This window comes from Dermochelys coriacea, chromosome 10 (genome assembly GCF_009764565.3).
Source record: "Dermochelys coriacea isolate rDerCor1 chromosome 10, rDerCor1.pri.v4, whole genome shotgun sequence".
Classification (NCBI taxonomy): Eukaryota; Metazoa; Chordata; order Testudines; family Dermochelyidae; genus Dermochelys; species Dermochelys coriacea.
The window spans coordinates 14151177-14165844 of record NC_050077.1 but is presented as its reverse complement, the minus strand read 5'-3'; the positions used below and the strand labels follow the sequence as shown (position 1 = coordinate 14165844).

At 38.8% G+C, this 14668-nt stretch overlaps 1 protein-coding gene across 1 annotated transcript in view; it reads left to right on the top strand.

Annotated features, from left to right (window-relative positions):
- FAM20C (FAM20C golgi associated secretory pathway kinase) overlaps positions 1-14388 on the top strand; it is a 95479-nt gene extending 81091 nt beyond the window's left edge. The window contains exons 6-10 of the mRNA XM_038417808.2: positions 4809-4989; positions 5642-5751; positions 11191-11272; positions 12027-12086; positions 13260-14388. Of these exons, the coding sequence (XP_038273736.1) occupies positions 4809-4989; positions 5642-5751; positions 11191-11272; positions 12027-12086; positions 13260-13512 (686 nt within the window). The 3' untranslated portion in view covers positions 13513-14388. The remainder of the gene's footprint in view (positions 1-4808; positions 4990-5641; positions 5752-11190; positions 11273-12026; positions 12087-13259) is intronic.
- The last annotated feature ends 280 nt before the right edge of the window (positions 14389-14668 follow it).

Genomic DNA, 14668 nt, shown 5'->3' with positions numbered 1-14668 from the left:
AAATCCTTTTGAAGAATGCTATTCAGAGAGATATACCCCCATAATAATACAACCCTACCTTGCCACAATCCCTGCATGCAGGAAGGGGTAGAAATATTTTTAATGGCAAAATGCCCATTCATAAGAGATTTGCACAATGCATTTCTATCATTCCAATGATGCTAAAATGTGAGCAAAGGTGTCAGAATCCTGCAGTCCCCTGCACAGAACTATTGAAGCCAATGGGACTCGGGCCACAAGTCTGGGCCAACAGAGCATGCAATTGGGGGCAGAAAAGGCCTTGTTATTGACTGTAGCTTATCACCAAGAAATACTCTTGTGCGTTTTGCTTCAGATCCATTGTCCTAACAACAGGACATATCTGTCCACCCTTCAATGTGTGGGATGACCATTGAAGTCACTGGGAGTTCTATGTAAAAATCAATAGCTGGATATGCCCCAATAAGAACAATGATTGATTGGAAAGCACAGTGTAGCCAGCACGTATCATATTAGCTCTGTCATCCCATGCAGCGGTTGATGTGATTGTGGTGATATGCCATAAACTTTGCTGTGGATTTATTTAGATACGACTACATGATGAATGCCAAATTATTATTCCCGGTTGCTTGTACTAAAAATATGGAAAGCTGCTGATTGCATTCAGTTGATTCCAAGTCATTCATCCTGCAGTACAAAGTGCGGTATTTCATGTCATTCCTTTCTAAAAAAAAGTCAAATGTACAGCGGATATGACAGCAGATGAGTGTCATTGTTGTGTCTTTTGCTCTTTACAAAACAGTTATGGTTCAGGATAGTGGATGGTAAGTTTCCTCCCTCCGGGGTGTAAGCAGATTCATGTAGACTTTATAGAGAAAGTATCTTAAACTATCAAGACAAATATCAGTGGATTATCCACATCAGCAAATGAACAGGCAACACTGACACTCGACTAAATTAAAACATGTGGGCTAGATGGCAATCGTACAATCTGCCCCACGTATGGGGCAACACACAGTTGTGCTGACCCAGGAGCAGACACAGAGGTGGTGCTAGGCCATTGAGGTCCCTAAGCAGGAGTCTTTCTGGGGAGCCCTTACTCCTCCCCCTAAAACACTAATTGTATTATTTCCTCAAATGAATAAATATACCAACACAACACATATGAATACACTTGTTAAAAAGTTTCCATTAAATAAGATGAAGGGTATTTTGAGGGTAGTACTTCAGCAGGACCCACTTAATCTGCTTGGGGCCCTAAGCAATTGTTTAGCCCTGGTCTACACTGCGGGGCAGGGGGGCGGAATCTATCTAAGTTACGCAACTTCAGCTAAGTGAATAACGTAGCTGAAGTTGAAGTACTTAGATCGATTTACCGCGATATCTTCACTGTGGTGAGTCGACTGCTGCCGCTCCCTCATCGACTCCGCCTGAGCCTCTCCCAGCAGTGGAGTATACGAGTTGACGGAAGAGCACTCGGGGGTCGATTTATCACGTCTAGACTAGAAACGATAAATCGATCCCCACTGGATTGATCGCTGCCCGCCAATCCAGCGGGTAGTGTAGACATACCCTTAGTCTGCTTATGCCTAGCACCACCCCTGAGAGCATAGACCCAATTTTGACTTTCCATGGGGGAAATAAGCTGTGCCGAGGCTCTGCCCATTCCCTGCTCCTGCCCTCCCCATTCCATGCCCACCAGTCCAGGATGGGGAGTAGTAGCTAGAGGGTGGTTGTTCTTCCCACTGCACTGCTCCCTTCAGGAAGGAGGAAGCGTGGAGGAATGCAAGCAGTCTCTTTACATCCCCTCACTCCCCTATTTTATCCTGCAGCAAGGATCACAATCTGATCCTGTGTGTGCTTTTGTGCAAATCATCTTTTGTGTTTAGCCTGTTGTCTATTGCTATAGTTTGTCTAGATTAATTTCTTTCAAAGGCATAATCTCAAATGTTTTTTTCTCTGGAGTTATTAGCTAATAGTACCACTGCCTAGTATAATGCGATAATCCAGTTTCCTAGTAAACTGCGGCTTACCATAGCATTCAGCCAATGTTCAGACCACATCCCCCTTTCATTATGTATTATGAAAAAGTTCAAATGGAAGCATGAAACCCTCCTGATTTAACAGTCGTGATCAAAGGCAAAGCTAAAAAGCTTCAGTGCATGTGTAGCTTTGTGGAAAACTGCAGCCAGACTAGCGCTACAGTGGCAGTTTGGAGGAGAGCCTTAAGAGAGGAAATAAAACCCCCTTCACATTTTAGATGGTGGAGTCCTATGGTAGTTTATTTTAAGCTAAATTGTAGGATAGATAGATAGATAGATAGATAAAGCTGTATTCCTAAGCAATGTGAAAGATATTTTCCAAAGGTGCCAGTATTTCAATAGAAATTACAGGACTGTTTCAAGTTATTTAAAGGATAAATTGAGTGTTATTCCTGTTTGAAACCTATTAATCATATCCTTTATTGAACACGCAACAAGACTGAAGGCTGAGGTGATTATAGGAAATAATCAACCCAAGGGGTTTATAAGCCAAGGATGTGGTTATTTCTGAGTTACGGGAAATCTCCTGAAGTTATTATTCTTATCCTGAAATTGTTAAAGCAATGCTCACATTTTAAATGAAAGGAAAAACTTTTTTTTTTAAAGGAGGGTGCTCAAATTGCCATAAGATTTTTATTATTATTATTTCAAGTTCAAAAATATCTTTTTGGCTCTTCTTTTCCCCTATTATCATTTCACCTCTTCATTTTTTCTTTTACTGTTTTTTTGTCTCTCTCTCTCTCTCTCTCTTTCTACCTATCAAAAAGGCTCTTGCCCTCAAGATAAATGTAATATATATTTGTTTACATTGTGTTTCGGAACAAAATCAGAAGGGACTTAGCCAATGTAAGTAAACATTGAGGACATGATATAATTGTTCTTATACTCTCATTGACTAATAATAACTGCCAGCCTATCAGAGTACAGGGATTTGCATGATATGTGACCACTGAGTTATAACCATATAATGCACAATTCAGATGCCCACAACCAAAATGTATGGAAATGAATAACTAGGAAAAACTGTTAAGTAATAATCCATCAACCCTGAACTCTGATTGTTTGAGACAATTTCATGGTAATCAGTCTGTCTTCTAAATAATAGACCTGAGCAATTCCAATCAGTAATGGCATCATCACGAGTTTTACTGCATTTTCATAGTCTCCTGAATTTAAAGTATGTTCAGCCTTACTTTGCAAAAGGACACATCGGCATTATTGAAGCTTCTACATCTGTCTGAGGGAGTGTCCTCCTTAAATATGCAATATGCTAGCACTGTACTGTCAAGGACCATTCTTCCTCCCTACTCTTTCTCCTGTATCACCTACCTTATGTACACACACTATGTACCTTATGTACACCTTATGTACACACACTATTCTGTTTCCACTTTGGATGCTTTATTTTGCTACAGGGTTAGATCATGCCATTAGCATGAAGCTCCAATGAAATGGTTATGCAGAGCTGCACCACCCCAAAGCAAGCTCCAGGAGGAATTTGGCCTCAGAGACCTTGAACTGTCCTATTGCATTAGGGGGAAAGTTACTAGCCACACTTCTTTACGGTGTAGCATGGAGCTGCCTGTGCAGACAGCAGGTTCTGCAGGCCAGCCTGTGAAGGGATGTGTGTTGAGCCCTGGCTTCACCCATCCCTGCCCCATTTTCAGTGAGTTGCCCCCCAGGAGCAGCAACCCTGTAAGCAGCACTCAAGCACAGCAGTGCTATGCTGCGTGGCCTTGCGGTGAGCTGGACTAAGAGTGGAGATTCTTACTCCTTATCCCTGTGGCACAGTAGCGTAAAGAGAGGACACAATCTTGCACAACTTATATTTTACGCATTGGTGCAAAGTACATTTTTTAAGCCCTGTAGTAAAAGAGCAATAATAAGAACATCACTCTGCTTTTCTTGCTAATAATCTGGTTTTTTTCATGGGATAAAGTACTCATCTTTCAGTCTTCTAGTGTATTCACTTGGGAAGTGGATTATGGCATTCCTAGTACCATTCAAATATATGATGGCAGTTGTGAGATTTTAAAGTACTAGGCCCTGTAAAATATGATAAGTTGCTGTTAAGGCATTCTGTTTGTTGGCTAATGGAATAATGCAGCATGCAGAAAGGAAATTTAAGATATCTATTGCCAAAGCTAGCTCTGTGATTCCCTGGAAGATTGGGTATATATCACAAACAATTCTCCCTTGTAAAATGAAAACATCTTATACCAAAAAATGCTTTCAGTGTTCGAAGAAATGAGACAGAATTTTAAAAAGTGACTATTGATTTTGGAACCTTAATTTCTAGGTTCCCAACTTGAGACATATCAAAGGGACCTGATTTCCAGAAAGTGCTGAGCAAACTCTTAGCAATATTGGTTATTATCTAATGTTCAGGTACTGTATTTGGGGGAACTATGTTAAGTCTAGAGCTTACCGTCTGTGTCTGTAGGGACTAATATTGCTCAAAAGGCATATTGAAGTTGGAAAAGTGTAGAGGAAACTATTTTTTATTTTATTAGAATATACATAAATTGGAAATATTCACAGAGGGCGTGATCCAAGCCCCACTCCAAACCCACTGAAATCAATAGCAATCTCTCCATTGACTTCAGTGGACACTGGATCAGGCCCCTACAGCTCATTGAAGGCAATGGAAAGACTACCACAGCCATCAGTGGCCTTTGAGTCAGAATCATATATTTTTTGTGGTTGTTTGTGTATTTCTATGTGTTTTCCCTACTCTAAAACACTAATAAAAGAGAAAGTTTTTAAATGTTTCCTTTCCTTTGTCAGCAAACAACATCTGTTTCTATGGTGAGTGCTCATACTACTGCTCAACCGAGCATGCTCTTTGTGGAAAACCAGATCAGATTGAAGGTTCACTCGCTGCTTTCCTACCTGACCTGTCTTTAGCTAAAAGGAAAACCTGGAGAAATCCATGGCGACGCTCCTACCATAAACGCAAGAAAGCAGAGTGAGTAGTGGAGACCAAAGGGCTTTCCAACAGCAGAGCTAATGTATTGCTGGGTAGAATATAAGCAGTGGTTAACTAAAAAATAAACACAAATTCTGCAAAGGTCTAATCCAAAACCCACTGAAGTCAGTGGGAGCTTTTTCATTGCCTTCAGTGGGCATTAAATCAGGCCTCCTAGACAATGATGTACTTGGAAAAAAATAAATAATTAGAACCTAGAAGAAACACCTGATCCTTGAATGGGCTTCAGTGGGACTATGCCCATGTTTAAAGACAAGCACTTGCATAAGTCTTTTCAGGATCAAGGCCTGTATCTGTGTCCAGTACCGAAGCAGTCAGTCCTAACCAATGTTGAGTAGTTTAGATATCTGACTTTGTAATTATAAGAAGGCACACCTCATCTCCTAATTTTTGGATCTGGGAACCAGATATTTTCCTCAATCTCATGATTCTTCTAAATATTCTAGAAAATTTACCTTAATTCATCAGGCACAATCTTTATCAGAATTTGTATTGCTTAAAACAGCCTGTAGAACTGGTTGTACATGTGCTAATCCTAACCCACTGCAGTACAACTAAATCTTTGAAAGGTTTTGTTATACAGAGTAACTTTTAGATCGAATATAAATGATCAACAATATCTCTTTTCCAGATGGGAAGTTGATCCGGATTATTGTGAAGAAGTTAAACAAACACCACCCTATGACAGTGGGACCAGAATTTTGGATATAATGGATATGACAATTTTTGATTTTCTAATGGGTACGTTTCAGATCTTTTAAAATTAAATGCAATGTTTAATTATAGTAAGAACCAGTTCTCCATACAGTGTTTTGTATAGTTCAGCAATTTTCTAATGCACACCTAGAATTGCAAATACTTGTATATGCAATTTGGGTAATTGTGAAATATTGCACATTTATTTGGACATATTTGCATCAGTGCAGATTAAAAGAACAAAGATTTCTAGAGCTATATTGTAAATAAACACAATGATTAATGTCCTTTTTGACAGTCACATGAAATGTTCTTCAGGGAAATTCAGAGCCTCTGCAATACAGTTTACAGTGAATGTCACTCCGTTGTAATAGATGCTTTCTAGATGTACATGTCCAGGCTGTACATTATTGGTAGATCTTTGTACACCTGTGTGCTAGTGCATAAGGTGTGGTAGATAAAAAGGGGACTATTGATTCTCAATCAGGAAAGATGCAGAACACACCACAAACAGTATTTTTTATGTGCAACCCATTCAGAAATAAAATAATTACTTACAAACACTAGACAAGAGTAACATATCCTAGGCCTACTGTAATGTACTGAACATGGGGCTACAGCTTGAGACCACTTGGAAACTGAAGCCAGTACAGACTGCAGCTACCCATTGCAAGCAAGATGTTAGAAAACATGCTAAGTAACATAACTAAGAACATAAGAATGGCCATACTGGGTCAGACAAAAGGTCCATCTAGCCCAGCATCTTGTCTTCCAACAGTAACCAATGCCAGGTGCCCCAGAGGGAATGAACAGAATAGGTAATCATCAAGTGATCCATCCCCATTGCCCTTTCCCAGCTTCTGGCAAACAAAGGCTAGGGACACCATCCCTGCCCATCCTGGCTAATAGCTGTTGATGGACCTATCCTCCATGAACTTATCTAGTTCTTTTTTGAACCTTGTTATAATCTTGGCCTTCACAACATCCTCTGGTTGTGCGTTGTGTGAAAAAATATTTCCTTTTGTTTATTTTGAACCTGCTGCCTATTTAATTTCAGCCCCAGTTCTTGTGTTATACTTCCTTATTTACTTTCTCCACACCAGTTATGATTTTATAGACCACTATCATATCCCCCTTAGTTGTCTCTTTTCCAAGCTGAAAAGTCGCTGTCTTATTAATTGCTCCTCATAGGCAGCCATTCCATACCCCTAATCATTTCTGTTGCCCTTTTCTGAACCTTTTCCAATTGCAATATACCTTTTTTGAGATGGGGCAACCATATCTGCATGCAGTATTCAAGATGTGGGTGTACCATGGAGTTATATAGAGGCAATATGGTATTTTCTGTCTTATTATCTATCCCTTTCTTAATGATTCCCAATATTCTGTTGGTTTTTTTTGTTTTTTGTTTTTTTGACTGCCGCTGCACATTGAGTGGATGTTTTCACAGAACTATCCACAATGACTCCAAGATCTCTTTTTTGAGTGGTAACAGCTAATTTAGACCCCATCATTTTATGTGTATAGTTGGGACTATGTTTTCCAATGTGGATTACTTCGCATTTATCAACATTGAATTTCATCTGCCATTTTGTTGCCCAGTCACTCAGTTTTGGGAGATCCTTTTGGAGATCTTCACAGTCTGCTTGGGACTTAACTATCTTGAGTAGTTTTGTATCATCTGCAAATTTTGCCACCTCACTGTTTACCCCTTTTTCCAGATCATTTATTAATATGTTGAATAAAACTGGTCCCTGTACAGACCCCTGGGGGACATCACTATTTACCTCTCTCCATTCTGAAAACTGATAATTTATTCCTACCCTTTGTGTCCTATCTTTTAACCAGTTACCAAACCATGAAAGGACTTTCCCTCTTATTCTATGACAACTTACTTTGCTTAAGAGCCTTTGGTGAGGGACCTTTACAAAGAATTTCTGAAAATCTAAGTACACTATATCCACTGGATCTCCTTTGTCCACCTGCTTGTTGACCTCCTAAAATAATTGTAGTACATTGGTGAGGCATGATTTCCCTTTACAAAAACCATGTTAACTCTTCCCCAACAAATTATGTTCATCTCTGTGTCTGACAATTTTGTTCTTTACTATAGTTTCAACCAGTTTGCCTGGTGAAGTCATGCTTACCAGCCTGTAATTGCTGGGATCATCTCTGGAACCCTTTTAAAAAATTGGCATCACATTAACTATCATCCAGTCATTTGGTACAGAAGCTGATTTAAATGATAGGTTACAGACTACAGTTAGTAGTGCTGCAATTTCACATTTGAGTTCCTTCAGAACTCTTGAGTGAATACCATCTGGTCCTGGTGACTTATTACTATTTAGTTTATCAATTTGTTCCAAAACCTCCTCTAATGACACCTCAATCTGTGACAGTTCCTCAGATTTGTCACTTAAAAAGAATGTCTCAGGTTTGGGAATTTCCCTCACATCCTCAGCCGTGAAGACCAATGCAAAGAATTAATTTGGTTTCTCCGCAATGTCCTTATCATCCTCGAGTGCTCCTTTAGCATCTCGATCGTCCAGTGGCCCCACTAGTTGTTTAGAAGGCTTCCTGCTTCTGATGTACATAAAAATTTTTTTGCTATTATACTTTTTGCATCTTTAGCTAACTGTTCTTCAAATTCTTTTTTGGCCTTCCTAATTATATTTTTACACTTCATTTGCCAGAGTTTATGCTCCTTTCTATTTTTCTCATTAGGCTTTAACTTCCACTTTTTAAATGATGCCTTTTTGTCTCTCACCGCTTCTTTTACTTTCTTGTTTAGCTACGGTGGCACTTTTTTGGTTCACTTACTATGTTTTTTAATTTGGGGTATACATTTAAGTTGAGCCTCGATTATCGTGTCTTTAAAAAGTTTCCATGCAGCTTGCAGGGATTTCACTTTTGGCACTGTACCTTTTAATTTCTGTTTAACTAACTTCCTCATTTTTGTGTAGTCCCCCTTTCTGAAATTAAGTGCTACAGTGTTGGGCTGCTGTAATATTTTATCCGCCACAGGGATGTTAAATGTAATTATATTATGGTCACTACTATGGTCACATAGCAGTCCAGCTATGTTCACTTTTTGGACCAGATCCTGTGCCGCACTTAGGACTAAATCAAGAATTGCCTCTCTTCTTTTGGGTTCCAGGACTAGCTGCTTCAAGAAGCAGTCATTTAAGGTGTCAAGAAACTATTTCTGCATCCCATCCTGAGGTGACATGTACTCAGACAATATGGGGATAGTTGAAATCCCCCATTATTGTTGAGTTTTTTATTTTTATAGCTTCTCTAATCTCCCTGAGCATTGCACAGTCACTATCACCATCCTGGTCAGGTGATCTGTAATATATCCCTACTGCTATATTCTTATTATTCAAACATAGAACTACTATCCATAGAGATTCCATGGTACAGTTTGGTTCATTTAAGCTTTTTACTTCATTTGATTCTACACTTTCTTTCACATATAGTGCCACTCCCCCACCAGCACGACCTGTTCTGTCCTTCTGATATATTTTGTACCCTGGTGTTACTATGGCCCATTGATTATCCTCATTCTACCAAGTTTCTGTGATGCCTATTATATCAATATCCTTATTTAATATGAGGCACTCTAGTTCACCCATATTATTATTTAGACTTCTAGCATTTGTATATAAGCATTTCAAAAACTTGTCGCTTTTTAGCTGTCTGCCATTACATACTGTAACTGAATGGGACTCTTTTTCATTTGACTATTTCTCATCAGCTCCTACCTGTATTTTATCATCATCCATCCTCTCCTCTTTACTAGGACATAGAGAATCTCCATTAATAGATCTTCCCCTAAGGGATGCCTCTGTCCGAACCACGTGCTCCTCTGCACCTCTGCAGCTTTCCCCCAGCCCTTAGTTTAAAAACTGCTCTATGACCTTTTTAATTTTAAGTGCCAGCAATCTGGTTCCATCCTTCCTGGATAGGGTCTCCCTTTCCCAAAAGTTTCCCCAGTTCCTAATAAATCTAAACCCCTCCTCCCTACACTATTATCTCAGACTCTGCAGTTCTGCCTGTCTAACTGGCCCTGTGCGTGGAACTGGAACAGAGAATGCTACCATGGAGGTCCTGGACTTCAATCTCTTATCTAGCAGCCTAAATTTGGCTAGCACGACATTAAATATGATTTCACCCTTAGCATAGATAAGGACACTGGGTTTAGCTGGTCATGGTTAATCCTGGACACTAAGTCATGTTTAACATCACGTGAGTTAAGTCATGTTAGTTAATGCCTTTTCTAACAGGGTACATTTTGCCCAGTGTAAACACAGGCTCCTTGAGTAGAGAGTCACACCTCGAGAATACAGTATTGGTGCATTGTGAACTCACTGGCTGCCTGGGAGGTGGAGTGTCAGTATTGATTTAACTGTAAAAGGTCTTATTGGTTTAGGATTTGGTTATTGCAGAGATTGTCTCCCTGTGAAGTTGAGATCAGCTGAGGTGCTTGAGCAGGACCCCTCATTATAACAGAGACAGGATAGCTGGCAGGGCATTCTCAGTGAGGGAATTCACTTCCTCTCACTTGGTCCTCCAGAGTTTGGATCTGTTCATCACAAACGGGTTGAAAAGCTCATCTTTTCTCCAAGCCTTTTGAAGATGAAGAATTCTGAGGAGGATGCTGGGGATTTCACAGGGTTTGTCGGGAGGTTAATTATTTAGCGCAAGATTGTAGCTTGCCCTCTACACCTGCACAGGGGAATAAGGGAGCACAAAAATCGCCTATCCCCTTGGGCTGCATGCGTAGTGGGTTCCAGCATGTGGGGGAGAGTGGGCTCTGTAGAGCTGCTACTTCCACATGTGGATGGAGAACGGGCAGGCAAGGATGGGAGTGGGCGGAGACAAGCCTCATTCTCATAAATGTGCCAGCCAGCCAGAACACTAGAAGTAGCCTGCACTAGAGATAGGACCGTCAGGAGAGAGGGACCTAGAAACCAGATCATGATTCTTACAGCAACTATGTGGTGTGGCTTACACAGGGCAAACCATAATTTAGCCCTTAAAATGGTATGAGAAATGTATCATCTGTTGTTATATGAGAATGTATATTGTAAATAATATAAGAACTCCCAAATGAAAGGATAGTGATATTTTTAGTAAATCAAAACAAATAAATATTAAAGAGTTCCCAATTAATGTGCTAAGTTCTCAATTGGAAGATAATATAGAATCAAGCTAAAAAGTATTGAACAAAAATATCTTCTGTAATTTGCCACATCTTTTAGCATTTTTCATAGCTAATAATGACTAACTACAATAATTTTTCATAGATAACTAAGAAAGTCAGAAATATTTGGATCATGGCTGGAATAAGCAGCTTCTGGACTATCTGCCAATTTGCATTCCCAGCAACAAAACTTTAGGAATAACAGTGTAGAGTTGTTATTTTGTTTTGTTCTATCATTATTATCACTATTGTTATTATTATTATTTATTATTCTCTAGGAAACATGGATCGACATCACTATGAAACCTTTGAAAAGTTTGGAAATGAAACATTTATTATCCACTTAGATAATGGAAGAGGGTAAATATGTTAATAATTTTATTGATCAGACTAACTTCATGACAACACAGCTATGGAGATAATTTATACATTTCAATGTATACATTATTAATTATTAGTATTTATTAGTATTATAGCAGTGTCTAGAGGCCCCAACTGAAATCAGCGATCTGTAGGATTAGATGCTGTACAAATATAGATATGAGACAGCCCCGGCTTGAAGAGCTTTTGATATAAATATATAACACAGACAAAGAGTGTGAGAAAGGAAGTATTATTACCTGAGCTGATAGGGGAAGACTGTGGTACAGGTGGGATTGAACCCAGATATCCTGAGCCTCGGTCCTGTTCATTAATTACAAGACCACTCTTCTGCTCTTCTAATATAATTACCTGCATTCAGTTTTCACCCAGAATAGTAAATCCTTATCAATTTAAGACACAGTCTTTGTTTTGTTCTTTGGCTTGAAAAGGCTGAGAGAAATTTGAGGCCCGGGTACATCATTTTCGCTGAGGCCCCACCTGCTGCCACTTCACCCAGATTTGACCCCAGTTACAGATGTTTGGGTGGGGGGGCTAAGCTCAGGGACTTGGTCTCCTCTTTTCCCCTTCTTGTCAGTCTTTGATCATGCACCCAGTGGCAAAACTCCCATTGCTTTCACTGATCAGGCTCTATATTCCTAAAGATTGTTTTTAATTTTCTGGAATGAAAAGACGCAGTTGTGGATTAGACATTGAGATACCCTTTGTCATTTCATCCTTTATTTTTCATTAGGTTTGGAAAATATTCCCATGATGAGCTCTCCATATTGGTGCCTTTAACCCAGTGCTGCAGGTATGTCTTATTTTGGTATCTGTAATGAGCCCTGTTTTTTCAGCTGGCAGGAATTAAATGCTCAGGAGTGAGCCATGTGCTGCATAAACCATTCATTTAAGGTGCTCTGGGTATTGTTGGACGTCTAGTGTTGATCAACACAATCTGTTTGTTGAATTGGTGCTTACAAAGCTGAGGCAGTGACAGCAGTCAAATGTGATGAAAACAGATGCAAAAGAGGTTTTCATCTATGGATTTCCCATCTAGATGTGCACCATGCTGAGCTTGACCTAGAAGAGGAGATTTCAGATACAGATTGTACACCACTGCCCATGTACTGTAGTTGCCTGAGAAGTTCATATGCATGTTTTTCCAGCTTAATTATTTTCTGGTTTTTTTTTTAAATGCTTGCTTATTGGGCACAAAAATTGTCTCTAAATGTTGGGTTTAGTCTTCCATGCAATTTCATTTAAAAGCTATGGGCAGTATGTTCTTGTTAAAAATTTCTGCACTGATGCTCTTTGGGCCTAAATGCCACTGATTTTAGAGACAGTTAGGCACTTAAATCACTTTTGAAAATGAGACTTGGGCTCTTAAGTCATGTAAGCACTTTGAAATGTTACTCAGTCTTTTTTTAATGTACATACCTCATTTGCATCAGTAGAAAGAGATTTTCAGCAAAACTATTTCAGTTACGTCCAGTGCAAACTTCCGATTTCTTCAACTTTTTGTGATTGTCGAGTCTCTTTGACCTAAGTAAATTTTGAAAAATGGGAATTAGGTTCCTAACTCACTTAGAGAGTTTTGAAAATTTTATCATTAATGTCACTGGCCAAGAATTTCAGATGTGACTAATGATACTGGGTGCCTTAATTTTTGGGTGCCCAACCTGAGAAACTTTAAAGGGGACTCCGATTTCAGATGGTGGGTCCTCAGCACTTTCTCAAAATCAGGCCTTTTTAATACATCTCAAGAGAGCATTTAAAAATTGAGCCACCTAAAACCACTAAAGAATTTTGAAAATGTTGGCCACTCATTAAGAATAGGTGCCTGACATATTAAGTATGTACCGTGTTTTCTTATGTCAGTCTCTTCCACGTTATCATGAGAAGAATTATTTCAATTCTGTCTTTTATGCCACATGTAATAAAGCGTAACTCAAATATTGATTTACCCTTTTCCCTTCATTCCTAGAATAAGGAAGTCTACCTATCTGCGATTACAGTTATTAGCCAAGGAGGAATACAAACTAAGTCACTTGATGGAAGAATCTTTACTAAAAGATAAAGTTGCACCCATCCTTTATCAGCTACACCTAGAGGCAATGGACAGGAGGCTACGGATTGTTCTCAAAGCTGTTAGTGACTGTATAGAAAAAGATGGTTATGTTAATGTGGTTGAAAATGACTTTGACACTGATGTTAACACTATTACAGCCAAAAGGTAGTGAAATCATATGACTGCATTTTTACTAGCTAAGTAAAGAAGATAAAAAAAGTCTTGCAAAAGACTGTGTATGTAACTTTGTGAATTCAGTGAATTCAAAAATGAGATATAATTGTTCCCAAAGTAGGTAAAGTGTAGATTCTGTGAAGGATTAGTTAATTAAGAAAAATAAGTCTAATGTGATGCTTTTAAATAGTTCCTAAATCAGAATATGAAAAGTTTGGAAAATATTGAAGTCACTGACAGGTGACTCTAGTCTGGTGGCAAAACACCTCCTGCTCTTTTTGTATAGAAAGGAGGCCTTTATTTAATATTTTGTATTTATATATGGTATATCTATGAAAACCACAGATACCTACTACCAAATTTAACAAAAGAGGGACAGCATAGTTTTGTGATTCACAATTTATTCTTGGTGATAGTCCATTTAGTATTTTGTGTTAACCCTTTAAGTGCTCTCATTCACTGTACCTACTTTAAATTGAATGTTTTGTTTTTCAACTACTCAGCATTTAAAGGGTTAAGACACATGAACTTTTAAAAGCAAAAATAACAGCCACAACAGTAATAAGTACAGTGATTAGCTGGAAGGGGATTTTGATAACTGCATTGACAAGAATACTTGAATGTTGGTTTTACAGAGTGATGTAAAATGACAAGTTGTACAATTTATCCATCAGACAGTAGCAGCTCTGATCTTTCTAGACTATCGTAGTAGGGCTGTTACTTTTCCAACTTTGCTTTTGATAGTTTTGTGTAAATATATACATATATGAGTAAAAGCTGCTTTCGGCAGCTTCTAGGCTTACTTTTGCAGCATTTTTGTGGAATTGTTTGCAATGTGGTAAAAGTGCAATAAAGATATGGCAAATGTGTAGCCAGAGTGTCTGCATGGATTCATTTAAATTGCAAATATATTTCAAAGGAAAAATATACATTAACTAAATATTTGGAAAGTAAATGTTTAATTTGCAATCACATTTTGTAGTTCTAGATAGAGCTGGTTGTGCCAGAGCAGACAACAGATGGGTAATATACTTTGAAATTCTGCAGCAGCTTTGCTACTGTGTACGCAATTGTGGTATTTAGCAATAGCCCTGAATACAGGGGCATGCAGCTGGTTACTGGCCCAGGAAGGGCTCTGGGAAGTAAAATGA